General features: G+C 40.8%; 1 protein-coding gene across 1 annotated transcript in view; it reads left to right on the top strand.

Annotated features, from left to right (window-relative positions):
- Positions 1–14,473, top strand: part of LOC136878949 (lysosomal alpha-mannosidase) — a 344,628-nt gene that overhangs the window by 239,986 nt on the left and 90,169 nt on the right. Inside the window, exons 13-14 of the mRNA XM_067152580.2 lie at positions 3,281–3,482; positions 4,507–4,624. Of these exons, the coding sequence (XP_067008681.2) occupies positions 3,281–3,482; positions 4,507–4,624 (320 nt within the window). The remainder of the gene's footprint in view (positions 1–3,280; positions 3,483–4,506; positions 4,625–14,473) is intronic.

Here is a 14,473-nt window from a genome sequence, read left to right as displayed (position 1 = left end):
ACCGGTCACACTCCACACCGGCTCTACCGGCAACTCACTCAGCACGTTTGTCACCGAACGCTGACTAGGTTAGACTGACATCCCGCTTAGTCGAGCAGCTCGCCTCCTGAATCCTAGGTCTTCCAAGTCCAAAGTTTATATCACTTTCGTAACTCTAATCTCTTGTTGGTAATCACCCACAAAAAATAGTGTTGTTTTCCTTTGGATCTTTGGAATTTATTCTCGAATTAAGTTATCCTGTTGAGGGTTGCATACTCCAATTGGAATTTTACCAGTGAACTCCCTTTTACAGCCATCCTACAACCCGGAAATATCCTCATAACCATATGAATTCATCTGTAAACCTTATTTACAAACTCGTTAATGCTATCACCGCAATAAAAATCTTTCCATATATTAATACTTGGAAGTTACAATTAAAGCGACTACCATTACTTGTCACTGTGGTAGTTAGTAGTACGATAGGTGAACACAGACAACCAGCACGAACGGGACTCGAACATAAGATCCTCAGAAATAATGGCCACCACTCTAACAATATAGCGACGCAGATCCAATAATGAGGGACGCAGTAATACAAATTGGGAGGAATTTTCCTCCTCTGCCTTCTCATCCCGTTTACGATCGTACGTTTGTCCATCTCACAACGTTGTTTAGCAGTCGGTCTCAACCGGACACGCCTTCACGCAATACGAGGTCCACAATCATCTATATTACATCATGCCACATTCCTGAGCCTTGTGATGCTTATTTCTAGCAAACTCATCAACAACTTAGAACACAAAATACTGTGTAGTCGACATAGTTTGTCCATGTGGCAGCCTCCTCGTGGGGGAAGTTGTATGAATTAATTATTAGTTAATTAATTAAAAAGTATAAGATCATCTCGAAAAAAGCCCTATCTTTATATTCGGTTCTTTACTGATATCGTATATTGTAACAGTAAATGTGGTACTTCGGTGAGCACGAGAAACGCAGGGCGTGTACCAATTTGTTGAAGTGCATACAGAGGGAGAGGGTTTATTTTAGAGAAAATCTTTCAAAAAAATGTTTCTGAGTTTATTAATAAGTTCAAATCATGTCACCTCTGTACACAACATACAGTAGAAAGTGTTCCTCGTCCTAGGGCTGGCGACGTCCTTGGATTCCGGCAGCTCCTCTCCCTTCCATACCAGTGGACCACCATTTGTCCCTCGATGGAAGTTCTAGAAGATCCATTCGACAACTAGACGATCCATACGGTGCTGATGAAGGGCGTTGAGACAGACCACGTAAATGACGAACGTGAATGAACACCGTTACGCCTTGGGGCGAGTTAATGCAAAAACTGCTTCTGCACAGATGAGAGAAAGGTTTATCACTGGTTTTAACAAGGTTCATGATACGTGAGAATGTTATGTTTGAAGGTCTATCACACGGTAGAAATCTATCCCGTGTTAAATCCTCAATAATTTGAAATGAAGAAGAAGGTCATTAAACTTGAATGAGTATATAAGTTTAACATTCATAAAATAAAAGTCCACTCGAAACTTATCGAATTTCAAAATAGTCGCTTAAAGTTTGTAGCACTTGGCATAATGTGAAGTTACGCCACAAGACTTAGTTCTTAGTTTGAAGCATTGTTCAATGTAATCACTTGGATAGGGAAAAATAAGGGTGTTTCACTCGTGAATTCAGACTTGTTCACGCATTGGTAATGACATAAAAAAATATAACGAAATTAATCCTGTATCAATAGTCCTCGGTTCGACTGTTCATAGAATCGAAACGCACAGCTGAATGTTCGTAGAATTTAAATGTACAGTTCTTAGTAGAATTGAAATGCACAGTTCACGCACGCAGTCTACAGTTCATTACCTACAAATATTTACACAGTTCATGAAATGGTAAATTAGTGACGTAGTCATGCTTGCAATTTGAGTAATTCTGAATTAAAGCACAGTCTCGTTAACTTGAAGTATTCAGTACTTTGTAAGGAGCAAACTGTTCCAAATCCTGTCCACAACATTAAACTTTAAATTACGAGTACTTGAAAAATATTCACAAGTCTTAGACACTCGTGTAGAATAAACAGTCACTTGCTGATGTTCAGGTGAAGCACAATTTATATCACGCCCCGTTGGAGCAGAAGTTTATCATTCACAGTTGAAAGAAACCCAGACAAGTTCATACTCGTCGCGATTGAGTTAAAGTCCACGGACTCGAAGTATAACGGCCGCTTCACGCTATATCGCGGTCCTCGCGAACCGACTGCACGAATTCCACGGCCATGTGTGCACATACACACGCTGGTCACACACTGCTCTGCTAAGCGAAACAGTACTGTATTTATATCCAATCCGTGCCTTCACATCTCGTTCCATAACTTCGTTGTCTCATGTCGGATTTACGTGAAACTTCGCAGGAACGTATATAAAGGATCTGGCTGCACGATGATATGGTTAAATTTGTCTAATTATATTATGGGGAAAGTTATTATCCATAGAAGCTCGAGGAACATTCCACACCAGTCTAAGCTCTGTGTTGTGGTGAGGTATGCTGTGACGTCACCCGCTCTACGTCACACGCACACAGCTGTTGCTCGCTGTTCAGTCAGTCTTTCGCTGCCGGTCTGGAGCGTAACGCGTAAGTTTTTAAATTTTCATTACGGGGACTTAGTTTCGTACCGCCGTTACCGGTACAATATAGATGGCCTGGTTAGTAAACCTGGTATCACTCTTTCCTTCATGCTGGTCACGCCTCCCAGCCGCATATTAATTTTCCTTTTTTCTATGTAATGTGTAACGGAAAATGAACCTTAAATACATTATACTGTAGGTGTGCGTAAGGTTCATTTTCCTTTAAACATCTGCATAGGAAAATGAACTGATGGACTGCATATCGAAATGTGGCTGGGAGGCGGGACTACTCTTAAGGAAAATAATTGATAGGAAGACCATTGGGAGATATGCGGTTTTCTAATTTGGCGATCAATATGCACTGTATATAAGAAATGATACTGCTTTCACCTACTCTAATTGTCTGAGTTGTATTTTGTAACACTTTAATTAAAGGTGGGCAGTGCAATTAATAACATTATATTTTACTTTTATACCTACCACATCCCATTCCTATCCTCAAAGCATGATAGTTCTCACCTTTACATGTTTTATTTGTCAACCGTTGGTATTCCGTACACATCGGAAGTTGATAGTTTAATAACGCATTTCTTTGAAAATTGCACGCGTTGTTCACGGATCGCATGCTTTAGCTGATTTTTTCGTTTTGCTTCATGTCACAGAATATGCACGTGTTCTTGAGTAACGTATCGGGACACATACAAGAGCTTCAGCTGGGAACGCTGGATGCGCAGAAATTCTCATTGTGGCAGGACTTCCTCTTCTACGCCTCCGACGGTTCTGGTGCCTACCTGTTCAAACCTGCCTCCGATGAAGCCGTCAATATCACCGTCGACTGTGGAGTGCACCTTCTTACTTACAAAGGTCGGTTACCGTAATAGTTTTATAGCACGATGATTGATTGATTGATTGATTGATTGATTGATTGATTGATTGATTGATTGATTGATTGATTGATTGATTGATTGATTGATTGATTGATTGATTGATTGATTGATTGATTGATTGATTGATTGATTGATTGATTGATTGATTGATTGATTGATTGATTGATTGATTGATTGATTGATTGATTGATTCATTCATTCATTCATTCATTCATTCATTCATTGCACGTGAGGCCTCTTTCTATGTGTTGCCCTTGGCCGTCTGAATGTGAGATGACGAAGATGATAATGAGCTAGGGTATCGGCACGTAACACCAGGAGATCTGCTTAACATCCCCATCTGACGGACAAATTACTGTCAAAGGTGTGATATGTCCTCGCTCCATATGAACACTGCGGAGCGGATTGGAATTGAACCCAGGCTTTTGGCGCGCGCCACCTCTCCTACCCTGTCGGCCAATTTCCTTATGATGCAATTTTTTTCAGCAACGGGAGTCGAACAAGCTAGGCACAGCGTCAGACCATTGGGACTGGCCACCACTAGACGCCGCTCATTCCCTATTAACAAGTGATGATAACTGTTGTTTCCTTGCACCGTGCCCACCTGTCCCGGCTGGCTATTGGCTACTTTCTCTGGCTCTGGGACGGGACTTTTGTGCAGTCGTCGACAATAGATTTCTTCCTAGGAGAGCCTCATGCTCAGAGACAAGCAGGGCACCCATGAGCGTCGACTCGAAGAAACATGTCCTCTCCAGACACACACACACACACACACACACACACACACACGCACAAATGACAATAGTCTTTAGGCTTAAAGCATTACACTAAGGAATGCTTGGGATATAATGTTGCTCATGCAGCTAACAATTTAATATAATAATAATAATAATAATAATAATAATAATAATAATAATAATAATAATAATAATAATAATAATAATAATAATAATAATAATAATAATAATAATAATAATAATATCTCCGTCTATCTTTCCCAGGTGATGTGGTGGAGGAAGTTCATCAGACGTTCGGGCCATGGGTGAGCCAAGTTGTAAGACTGTACAAGGAAGACAAACATTTGGAGTTAGAATGGCTGATTGGACCAATCCCTGTTGAGTAAGTACAACTTCGTCAGATACGCTGAGAATATAATATACATGGTGTATATGAAATACTTTTCAACGTATGCCTGAAAGACGTAGAAACAGACTTTTTTATTTTTTACCAGTGCGAATAGAAATCTGGAAACCGTGAAAACGAGGCCATAGTTCGTCGGTTCCGTTCCCTTACAGCATGCTTCAAAATTGCCGAGAAGAGTGTTAAATGATGATACGTGCATAGCAAACACAGATATGGCGACAACGGGATAGGTAACGGCTAGGAGTGGGAAAGAAGCGGCCATGGCCTTAATGAAGATACAGCCTCGTGTGAAAATCGGAAACCACGGAGAAACACATTGAGAGCTGCAGACAGTGCGTTTCGAACTCAAGCTGATAGCTACGAGACACAAACCACTCGGTTGAGAGGATCATAGTGTCGCAGTGAACGGCGTGTTCCTCTTTGCCTTGAGGTATTCTGCCTGTGAATCGAACGCTCTTTGTTGTGATGTCAGTAAAGCCAAAACGAAGATCTACATGAGGTAACCAGGCCGAGTAGGATATAGTTGTCGATCACGGAATCCCATCATCTCAGTGTAGGCCTCCATTGCGGCCTACTACCAGGTATTGTAGTTTCATATAAGCATGTCAAATTCTTGAACCTGGCGTCCTCATTACATCTTGCACTGCCCATTGCCCTATGAGCCAGCACAAGCGAAATAAATGAGGACGCGTAAAGAAAGAATTCCCCCGCCAAAAAACTTAACACTAACACCAAAATAGATAAGGACTTATCTCATGAGAGTAGGGATGACACAAATAACCCAAGTACTAGCCCGTCAGGGTATCAGATTGTTAAGAAATAAACAAAGAAAAACAATTGTATTTGATAAGGTAAGGAATTTAATTTAGGAATCAAATTAATTAAAATAAACAAAAATAAGATCTTATCTTCGTTTTAAATAATTAAAGGCAAACTAGTTAGAATTAAAGCTCAAATAAACAACAATATTGAATACGACCTGGCGGTATAACGTAAATAACTTAATCAAAATTTAAATCATTACCTTTTCTTCAGGCTTAAATTACCTCTTTGTAATTATTCTCTCACTTAATATTAAATTGTTAGAATTTTATTATTTCTTTTAAGAGTTAGTTATCCAATTCAATTTCCGCCAACATAGGGTTACTTTCACACCGGGTGCAACTCCATCGCAAAGGGGAAGAAAATACATTAATTAACATGAAATGGAACAATAACACTCCCAAGGTTCATAACTTTTCAAGGCAATCAGTTACTCCCCACCGGACAGTCCACAACAATTCGATTCTCGTCAAGTCCATCAACAACACCATGGCAACGTAAATCGCAAAAAGAAAGTAAAACAAAAATCTGGAGAGGGTAAATCCTAAAGCAACACAACATGGAGAAAAACAAAAGGAAACGGGTTAACACAGAAACCACAAAACCCCAAAGAACTAGAATGAAGATATTAAGAACGATCCAAACTCCAAATAATAAAATCCTTGCAGAAACTCCCTCTGTATTCACCCTCTTTTGCACGATCGTTAAATTAAACCTAAGAGGGCAAGTACCCTCATTTGACGAAAATAAAAATAACTATAAAGTTTACTAACATATCGCAGAAGACGACTTAATGCGACAATCAACCTAAGACCAATTAGGGATATATAAAAACCCGATAACCTTTACCAAACAGTGAAACAAAAAAAGGTATAGTAAACTGACGTAATTACGAAGCGTCATTTTCCAACACACCAAAATCATGCTGCGGAGAAATGTTTTCTTGTAGGAGAAATTCACATGCCGAAGGTTAACTTCCAAAGTAAGAAGAGTTTTGTAGAACACTTATAGGTTTTGATGCATCTTGTAGAACATGGATTACGCATATTGTTCCTTACAAGTCGAAACTTACCAGAAGACACACAAATTACATGAATATTAAACGAGGATAATTTTTAAATAAATCAAGATCTTCTGAGGGTTTAAAGAAATACCCTCCAAAACAGTAGCGAGTATCCGGTATCCAGGGCAAGGCCCAAGGTCAGAACACGGCGTGAACTCAAGATGCGTCTCCTCTTCATCGTAGACCAGCAGCTGATCTCAGCTTACAGCTTGCTAATCGAGTCTCCGGGCATTGATTCAATCAATCAATACTGATCTGCATTTAGGGCAGTCGCCCAGGTGGCAGATTCCCTATCTGTTGCTTTCCTAGCCTTTTCCTAAATGATTTCAAAGGAATTGGAAATTTATTGAACATCTCCCTTGGTAAGTTATTCCAACCCCTAACTCCCCTTCCTATAAATGAATATTTGCCCCAGTTTGTCCTCTTGAATTCCAACTTTATCTTCATATTGTGATCTTTCCTACTTTTATAAACGCCATTCAAACTTATTCGTCTACTAATGTCATTCCACGCCATCTCTCCGCTGACAGCTCGGAAGATACCACTTAGTCGAGCAGCTCTTCTTCTTTCAATTCTTCCCAACCCAAACATTGCAACATTTTTGTAACGCTACTCTTTTGTCGGAAATCACCCAGAACAAATCGAGCTGCTTTTCTTTGGATTTTTTCCAGTTCTTGAATCAGGTAATCCTGGTGAGGGTCCCATACACTGGAACAATACTCTAGTTGGGGTCTTACCAGAGACTTATATGCACTCTCCTTTACATCCCCTAAACACCCTTATAACCATGTGCAGAGATCTGTACCCTTTATTTACAATCTCATTTATGTGATTACCCCAATGAAGATCTTTCCTTATATTAACACCTAGATACTTACAATGATCCCCAAAAGGAACTTTCACCCCATCAACGCAGTAATTAAAACTGAGAGGACTTTTCCTATTTGTGAAACTCACAACCTGACTTTTAACCCCGTTTATCATCATACCATTGCCTGCTGTCCATCTCACAATATTTTCGAGGTCACGTTGCAGTTGCTCACAATCTTGTAACTTATTTATCACTCTATAGAGAATAACATCATCCGCAAAAAGCCTTACCTCCGATTCCACTCCTTTACTCATATCATTTATATATATAAGAAAACATAAAGGTCCAATAATACTGCCTTGAGGAATCCCCCGCTTAATTATTACAGGGTCAGATAAAGCTTTGCCTACTCTAATTCTCTGAGATCTATTTTCTAGAAATATAGCAACCCATTCAGTCATTCTTTTGTCTAGTCCAGTTGCACTCATTTTTGCCAGTAGTCTCCCATGATCCACCCTATCAAATGCTTTAGAAAGGTCAATCGCGATACAGACCATTTGACCTCCAGAATCCAAGATATCTTGCTGGAATCCTACAAGTTGAGCTTCAGTGGAATAACCCTTCCTAAAACCGAATTGCCTTCTATCGAACCAGTTATTAATTTCACAAACATGTCTAATATAATCAGAAAGAATGCCTTCCCAAAGCTTACATACAATGCATGTCAAACTTACTGGCCTGTAATTTTCAGCTTTAAGTCTATCACCCTTTCCTTTATACACCGGGGCTACAATAGCAACTCTCCATTCATCTGGTATAGCTCCTCCGACCAAACAATAATCAAATAAGTACTTCAGATATGGTACTATATCCCAATCCATTGTCTTTAGTATATCCCCAGAAATCTGATCAATTCCAGCCGCTTTTCTAGTTTTCAACTTTTGTATCTTATTGTAAATGTCATTGTTATCATACGTAAATTTTATTACTTCTTTGGCCTTAGTCTCCTCCTCTATCTAGACATCATCCTTGTAACCAACAATCTTTACATACTGCTGACTGAATACTTCTGCCTTTTGAAGATCATCACATACACACTCCCCTTGTTCATTAATTATTCCTGGAATGTCCTTCTTGGAACCTGTTTCTGCCTTAAAATATCTAAACATACCCTTCCATTTTTCACTAAAATTCGTATGACTGCCATGGGTGAAAACCATAACGGTATAAGTGACATTTCTTTAAAAAATGAGTTAAGTGCAGGATGTAACTCCAGGAGGATGTATCCTTTCACCAACCAGGGGATACAAGTGATAGCTGTAATATTCTGCGCTCTAGTGATGGGTGGTATAACTACAAATACCATGCTTTATATGAGTGTTGAAGATGTTTAAATGTCTTTTTCTCTGAATGACCAAAATGTTACTTATACCGTTATGGTTATGCTTGCCATCATGTTATCCTTAGCTGCCTTCTTTGCTAGATTCAATTTTCTAGTAAGTTCGTTCAATTTCTCCTTACTTCCACAGCCGTTTCTAACTCTATTTCTTTCCTGCCTGCACCTCCTTCTTAGTCTCTTTATTTCTCTATTATAATAAGGTGGGTCTTTACCATTCCTTACCACCCTTAATGGTACAAACCTGTTTTCGCATTCCTCAACAATTTCTTTAAACCCATCCCAGAGTCTGTTTACATTTTTATTTACCGTTTTCCACCGATCATAGTTACTTTTTAGAAACTGCCTCATGCCTGCTTTATCAGCCATATGGTACTGCCTAACAGTCCTACTTTTAAGACCTTCCTTTCTATCACATTTATTTTTAACTACCACAAAAACAGCTTCATGATCACTAATACCATCAGTAGTAAAATGGGACAGTTCTGCCGCACCTCCGCCGCCGCACGCCTCCTCCTCCGCCGCCTCCTCCGCCGCCGCCCGCGGGAAATTTGAATTTTGGCGGGAAATTTGAATTTTGGTGGGAAATTTGAATTTTGGCGGGAAATTTGAATTTTGGCGGGAGATTTGAATTTGTAAACAAAGCCACGTGCTTTTTGACAGCTGTCATCGACAACAACGCATCGCTAACATCACTGCTGCCATCTTGACGGGCCTAAACCTCACTAGTGCCAACTTAACCTAACTAGCGTGAGGAAAACAAAGCCACGTGTTTTTTGACAGCCACGTGCTTTTTGACAGAAAACAACGCATCGCTAACCACAGTACTGCCATCTTGACGGGCCTAAACCTTAGTGGTACCAACTTAACCTCACTAGCATGAGGTAAACAAAGCCACGTGCTTTTTGACAGCCACGTGCTTTTTGACAGATTTGTAAACAAAGCCACGTGCTTTTTGACAGCTGTCATCGACAACAACGCATCGCAAACCTCAGTACTACCATCTTGACGGGCCTAAACCTCAGTAGTGCCAACTTAACCTAACTAGCATGAGGTAAACAAAGCCACGTGCTTTTTGACAGCCACGTGCTTTTTGACAGATTTGTAAACAAAGCCACGTGCTTTTTGACAGCCAACAACGCATCGCTAACCTCAGTACTACCATCTTGACGGGCCTAAACCTCAGTAGTACAAACTTAACCTAACTAGCGCGAGATAAACAAAGCCACGTGCATTTTGACCGCCACGTGCTTCTTTGACAGCTGTCATCCACCATCTTTAAACTACAGAGCACCGTGCTGCCCTCTTTCGTCACCTGTCATCGGCAGTGCTGCCATCTTGACGGACCTAAACCTTAGTGCTACCAACTTAACCTCACTAGCTCGAGATAAACAAATCCACGTGCTTTTTGACAGCCACGTGCTTTTTTGATAGCTGTCATCCGCCATCTTTAATCTATAGAGCACAGTGCTGCCCTCTTTAGCTACTTACCTTTGAAATGTGGTGGCGGATAATTTGAAAAATGCTTTTCGACAAGCAGCCATCTTTAATCCAGAGAGAACAGTGCTGCCCTCTATGTGGTGGCGGCAAATTGAAAAATTCCACGTGCTCTTGTTTGAAAACAAACTCACGTGCTTTTTTGACAGCTGTCATCTGCCATCTTTGAGCACAGTGCTGACCTCTTTAGTTTGAAATGTGGTGGTGGTAAATTCCACGTGCTCTTGTTTGGAAACAAAGCCATGTGCAGCTGTCATCCGCCATCTTTAATCAACAGAGCACTGTGCTACTATCATGCGGGCAATTTCATCACCTGTCATCCGCCATCATTAATCCACAGAACACCGTGCTGCCCTCTTTATGGCTACTACCTTAAGCACGTAGTAGCGGGCAATTTGAAAAGTTCTGTTAGCTATCATCCGCCATCTTTAATCAAGAGAGCACCGTGCTGCCATCTTTAGCTAGATACCTTTGAAATGTGGTGGCGGCAAATTGAAAAATTCCACGTGCTCTTGTTTGGAAACAAACTCACGTGCTTTTTCGACAGCTACCATCCGCCATCTTTAATCAATAGAGCATAGTGCTGCCCTCTTTAGTTTGAAATGTGATGGCGGCAAATTCTACGTGCTCTTGTTTGGTAAACATGGTCATGTGCTTTTTTGACAGCTGTCATCCGCCATCTTTAATACAGAGAGCACCGTGCTGCCCTCTTTATCGTAGTAGATGTAAATTCGTCACCTGTCATCCGCAGTGCTGCCATCTTTAGCTAGATACCTTTGAAAAGTGGTGGCGGATAATTTAAAAAGGAAAATTCTACAGCAGCCCTCTCTCGACGCTAATTGCATAAGATGGCGGCTATACATGACTACTTAAGGGTGCTTACGCAAGATGGCTGCTATACACAGGTTCTTATGAGACGCCCTTGGGATGCTTGCGCAAGATGGTAGTTATACATGGCTCCTTATGAGATACCCTAGGGATGCTTGCGCAAGATAGCGGCTGCTCTTATGGGACGGCTTAAGGGTCCTTGCACAAGATGGCTTGAGACGCCCTAAGGATGCTTGCGCAAGATGGCGGACACAAGATGGCGGCTATACACAACTCCTTATCAGACGCCTTAAGGGTGCTTGCGCAAGATGGCTGCTGCTCTTATCTTAGAGGCTAACACGTCGTGCTAGTTCGATTCATTAAATTTGGGGCTTAAATGCAAAATGTTAAATATCTCGAAAGCGATGCATCGTAGAGCAAAACGGACAAAAAATTTTCTGCCCAGTACCTCGGTTCGCAGTACGAGGAACAAGAAAAACATAGTCTAATGATGAGATCAACGGTTCGGTTCCTACTTAGGCCCTTTGGCATTCACTCTGTTTTAGCTTGTATTGAAGTAAGTCTTCGTAACATGATCAGGTCTAGCTATGGTAGAGAGTATAACGTGCCGTGCAGGTTCGATTCATTAAATTTGGGGCTTAAATGCAAAATGTTAAATATCTCGAAAACGGATAAAATTTTTCTACCTGATACCTAGGTTTGCAGTATCAGGAACATGAAAAAAACATAGTCTAATGATGAGATCGACGGTTCGATCCTTACTTAGGCCCTTTGGCATTGGCAGCTATCTAATTCTACAAGATGGTGACTATACATAGCTTCTTATGAGACAGCTTAAGAGCGCTTGCACAAGATGGCTGCTGCTCTTATGAGACGCCCTAGGGGTGCTTGCGGGAGGTAGCAGCGACAAGACGGTGACTATACACAGCTGCTTATGATACGGCCTAGAGGTGCTCACACAAGATGGTGGCTGCTCTGATGAAGAAAGTTAGCTTTGCATCGTGCAGGTATCTTTACAGCACTAAACCTCATACCTTTGAAATGTGGTGGCATGTAATTTGAAAAATTCGACGTGCTTTTTCTTCACAGCAGCTATCTTTAAACAATAGCGGCTATACATAAGCTGTTAAGGCCTCCTCTTATGTCAAGGCATAGCTCTATCGAACAAGTTTAAACCTGCATCGGGATAGCTAGAGTAAGCATGTGCTGCAGTGATGACGTCATTATGCATGTTTAGACTTGCAAATCACTAAAGAAACATAACAAGACTAGAATCGAACACCGCACTCTATGCCGTTAACTTTATCATGTGATCGGAACATTGATTGAAGTGTTTAGAACACTAAATAAGTGATCAAGACTATAATAGAACACTGTACTCGATACAACATGTGTTTAGAACATGTCAGGGGATACCTTTGTTCTAAGAAGATTAGATTACCGCACATTCCTTGGCTAAAGGGCTAATGGGCTAAAGGGCTAATGGGCTAATGGGCTAAAGGACTAAAGGGCTAATGGGCTAATGGGCTAAAGGGCTAGGGCGCCTCTCCTCTCTTTATCCGGGCTTGAGACCGGCTCTACAACTAGAGGCGGAATTTAACACCCTAAGGAAGGGAGAATGTTGGGAAATAATCTATACGAATATAGCTACTCGATCGACTATATACTACAGATGGATGACTTAGGTGAGGGTAAGCTCTTACTTAATAATACCTACACGACGTAATTCATACTCTATTTCAAAAATATCTTCTTTGTACTGTGTGTAACCAGCATCATGATAGGCTCTTAGCAGTTGTAAACGTTTTACGAGTACGTTGGGGTCTTTACAGTAGCTTATATCTACATAGGGTAACAGAGGCTTGTTGTGAACTTTGAGTCTATATGCAGACAGTTGATGTGCAGGGACTTGTTTTGATGTAATACGTGCTTCAGCAGTAGCGTTTCTAGGTACAAACATAACTTGTTTCGATAGCGATGAAGCGTTGAAATTTCCTTCTTCTTTACCTTGCATCTCTTCTTGGGATGTTTGCACTTCGACAGAACGTGTAGTAGGCTTAGGAAATGAAGTAAAATTATCAAGCTGTAATGGCAATGAATTTTCTTCTTCTACTTTCCCTTTACTACTGTTTTGATCAACATCATTATCCTTATTATCATAATCATGATCTTGCCTCTCTTTATCTTGAAGTTTGTGCTCAGTAACAGAACTTGCAGCAGGCCTAGACAGCAAGGGAGAATTAAAAATCTCTCGCAGAGGTGTACTTTTTAAACATAAATCAGTGTTCGCTGGAATATGGTTGAGCTCTTTGTATTTTGTTCCCGATGAAGCTACATTACACGCGGCTTCATGACGTTGAGCGTTGTATGCGTTCTTGAACTCTCTTCTACAATGTTTGCATTGAAAAATCGTCCTACATGATATCTCATGACGTCTCCTGTGATAGCTTCGGGAAAATGCTTTTCCACACTCTTCGCAAATATACCTAGAAATAGGTTTTTCCATGACGGACTTTTATCTTCTGCTAACAGATTCTTCTTTAAATCTACTCGACATTTGTTACTCTCTACTTCGATGATGCGAACAGCTTAGCGATTAATAGTAAACTAACACAAAAGCGTATAACCAAGGTAGCAACAGTAAGGTTTAAGCCCATCAAGATGGCAAGAGTGAGGTTAGCGACGTTCTGCTGTTGGATTTTAAATTCCGCGCTGTAACATGCATAAGGTGGCAGCCTTGAGGTTTACTGCCGTAAAGATGGCAGCAGTGAGGTTAGCGGCGCTCTATTGTCCTTCAAAGTGAGGTTAGGGTTCGTCAAGAAGACAGCTGTCAAAAAAGCACGTGGCTATGTTTACCAAACAAGAGCACGTGGTCGTGACGTCACGGTCACTTCATCAATCCTTAGCTCTACGTCGTTAAGAGCAGCATTAGGATTAGCTATGTTTCAAAATCTTAGGAACAGAGCAGCAGTATGAATAGCCATGTTTTAAAGCGTGTAGACATCACCTATCGATATTACATGCATCGACTCTCGTACTAAACTTCTTCCGCTAGATCGTGCTGCTATCTTAGCATAACCTATACGCATGACCTTAAAGTACAATGAATAGTCATGTTTCAAAGCGTGTACGCATCAACTATCGATTTTGCATGTATCGAATCTCGTACTGAACTTCTTCAGGTAGATTGTGCTGGTATCTTAGCATGAACTTAAAGTACAAAGAATAGCTATGTTTCAAAGCGTGTACACAACACCTATCGATTTCGCATTCATCGAGTCTCGTACTAAACTTCTTGCGCTAGATTGCGCTGCTATCTTAGCATAACCTATACCCATGAACTTAAAGTACAAAGAATAGCCATGTTTCAAAGCGTGTACATATTACTTATCGATTTTGCAAGCATCG

The sequence above is a fragment of the Anabrus simplex genome, chromosome 8 (genome assembly GCF_040414725.1).
Source record: "Anabrus simplex isolate iqAnaSimp1 chromosome 8, ASM4041472v1, whole genome shotgun sequence".
In the NCBI taxonomy this organism is placed as follows: domain Eukaryota; kingdom Metazoa; phylum Arthropoda; class Insecta; order Orthoptera; family Tettigoniidae; genus Anabrus; species Anabrus simplex.
This window is presented reverse-complemented; position numbering and strand designations above follow the sequence as displayed.